A 2,466-nucleotide genomic window follows, 5' to 3' on the forward strand; every position below is an offset into this window, starting at 1 on the left:
TGAGCTCATGCTGAAGCTGCTTGAGGGGCCAGCATCCCCTTGGGGAGGGAGGCCCCTGCCTCTGACCGATGTCTTCTTTCCTCTCCTTGCAGGTTCTGGGGCCTCCTATGTGCTGACTCAGCCACCCTCAGTGTCCAAAGGCCTGGGAGAGACGGCCTCCATCTCCTGTGCTGGGGATGGAGTTAGTAGCTACTATGTACACTGGTACCAGCAGAAACCTGGCCAGGCCCCTAAGCTGGTGATTTATAGCACTACCAGCAGGCCCTCGGGGATCCCTGCCCGATTCTCTGGCTCCAGCTCAGGGAACACGGCCACCCTGAGCATCTCTGGGCTCCAGGCTGAGGATGAGGCTGATTATTACTGTCAGCAGTGGGATAGTAGTGGTAATGCACACAGTGACACAGACTGATGGGGAAGTGAGACAAAAACCCCCCAGACTCTGTTCCCACTGTGCCCTCCACTCTGGGCTCCAGAGGTGCCTGGTGAGCACAGGACAGAGACAGCTTCTCCCTCAGGCCCCTTTCTCCCCTCCTCCCTCCCTGCTCTTCTGCCTGGGTAGCCCCTTCCCCCTCTCTGACCCTACCCCTTTAAGGCTCCATGCCCCTCCCCAGGCCTTCATCTGCACCCTCCCTCCCTCCCTCCAATGCTGCCCTCTCATTCCTTCCATTCTGTTGTGCCCCTGAAAACCTATTTTGTCCTCTCTCCAAATGTGATGGCTGTTCAGGTGCCAAGATGGCGGACTGAGGAAGGCACCCTCTGAATGTCTCCCCAAATCCCCACCAAACAACTAGAAAACAACCTCAGACCTGATCTAGGAGCAGGGAAGCAGCTGAGCAGGCCGCCAGGGAAGGTCTGTCTCACTGGTCTGGGAGGAGTTTGGGGGCGAGGCCCCAGAGCAGCAGCAGCAGCCAGCCTCACAGCAGGGGGCCTGCAGCAGGGCTCCAAGTCTGGGACAATCCACCAGGGAGGCCCTGCCCTCCTGCAAGCCAACAGCCCCCAGGGCAAGTGAGCAGTCTGTGCAGCTCTGCAAGGCCCCACCACTGTGACCCAGCCCCAGCACAAGCCACCAGGGAGGCCTTGATGCAGTTGCTGACCAGTAGTGAAGCCCGTGGGACTGGCCAGTGAAGAGGCTGTTTCCATAGCAACCCAGCAGCTGAGCTCCACCCCCAGGCAGGCCAAGAGGGAGGCCCCTCCCCCAGTACAAGGGAGAAGGGAAGCCTACAATCTAGAGGAAGAAAGTAGCTAAGCCCAGATGCCCAGTGAAAGCCAGCAGTAAGACCAAGAGCCCCAGCACTAATGCTTGGGACAGTGCAGGACCAGAGCCCAACTCTCACATGTAAACACCAATCACAGAAAAGGCAGAAAAAGTGAGCCAAAAAAAAAAAGGCTTGACTATGCAAAGTTTCTATGGCGATAGGAAGGATCAAGACATAAACTTAAATGAGGACAATAGTGTCAAAATGTCTGCATGTGAAAACTCAAAGAAAAATGTAATTTGGTCACAGGCCCAAAAAGAATTCCTGGAAGACCTTAGAAATGACTTTACAAATTAGAGAACTAGAAGAAAAGTTGAGAAAAGAAATGGGGTGATACAAGAGAATTATGAAAAAAGAGTCGATAGCATGGGAAAAGATATTCAAAAATTTGCCAAGGAAAAAAGTTGCCTAAAACAATAAAAATGGCCAAATCAAAAAGCAAGTGGAAAAGCTCACTGAAGAAAATTGTCCCTTAAAAATTAGAATTGAACAAATCAAGAATAATTCTTCATGAGACATTCTGTGAGTGAAGCTCTGGTCTGCGCTGACCTTGGTGGTCTCTGGTTTGAGACTCACTAAAGAAACCTGGGGTCACCAAGGGTACAATGAGGGACACTGGGGCTGGAGAAACAGGTGTGCTGTGAGGCAGTGACTGAAAGAGAGACACATTTTAGCAAGCCAGTGTCTGGCCCACAGCCCAGCCCATAGTGGGTGCTTAGTCAATGTTAGTGACTGACTGATGGATTCCAAAACAGCCAGCCAGTCCTGGGCTCCATAAAGTCCCTGGGGGATGACCAAGAATGAGGGTCGTCTGAGGTCTTCCTGACCAGGGGAGTGAGCTCTCCTGGGAAGGGCTGGAAGGGTCTCCCAGCCTAGCTGAGAAGGGCCCAGGCCCAGGGCAGGAGAGGAAGAAGGGCCACTCTCCTGCAGGGTCAAACCCCATCAGACCCACAGAGCTTCTCTGCTCCAAAGTGCAGAAGAACCTCATTAACTCATTAACTCATTAACTTGGGCTGGTGACCCCAAGCTTCCCCCAGGAACCATCCTCACCACTCACAGGGTTCCAGATCTTTCTCCTCAAGACTTCACAGCTCTATCTCACCCTTCAATCCCAGTCTGGGTGACCCCATCACTTTCCCTACAAACATCCTTCCCACCCTCCTCAAGCCTCCAGCTTTACCCCTACTCCCCTCACTCACAAAATCACTGT

At 53.1% G+C, this 2,466-nt stretch overlaps 1 gene segment (V, D, J or C); it reads left to right on the top strand.

Annotated features, from left to right (window-relative positions):
• Positions 1 to 6: 6 nt before the first annotated feature.
• LOC114042838 lies at positions 7 to 409 on the top strand. The segment is given in 1 exon segment: positions 7 to 409. A coding segment is annotated over 1 exon segment (402 nt).
• Positions 410 to 2,466: the final 2,057 nt, after the last annotated feature.

Source organism: Vombatus ursinus, unplaced genomic scaffold, assembly GCF_900497805.2.
Source record: "Vombatus ursinus unplaced genomic scaffold, bare-nosed wombat genome assembly UNPS02000569.1, whole genome shotgun sequence".
Lineage (NCBI taxonomy): Eukaryota > Metazoa > Chordata > Mammalia > Diprotodontia > Vombatidae > Vombatus > Vombatus ursinus.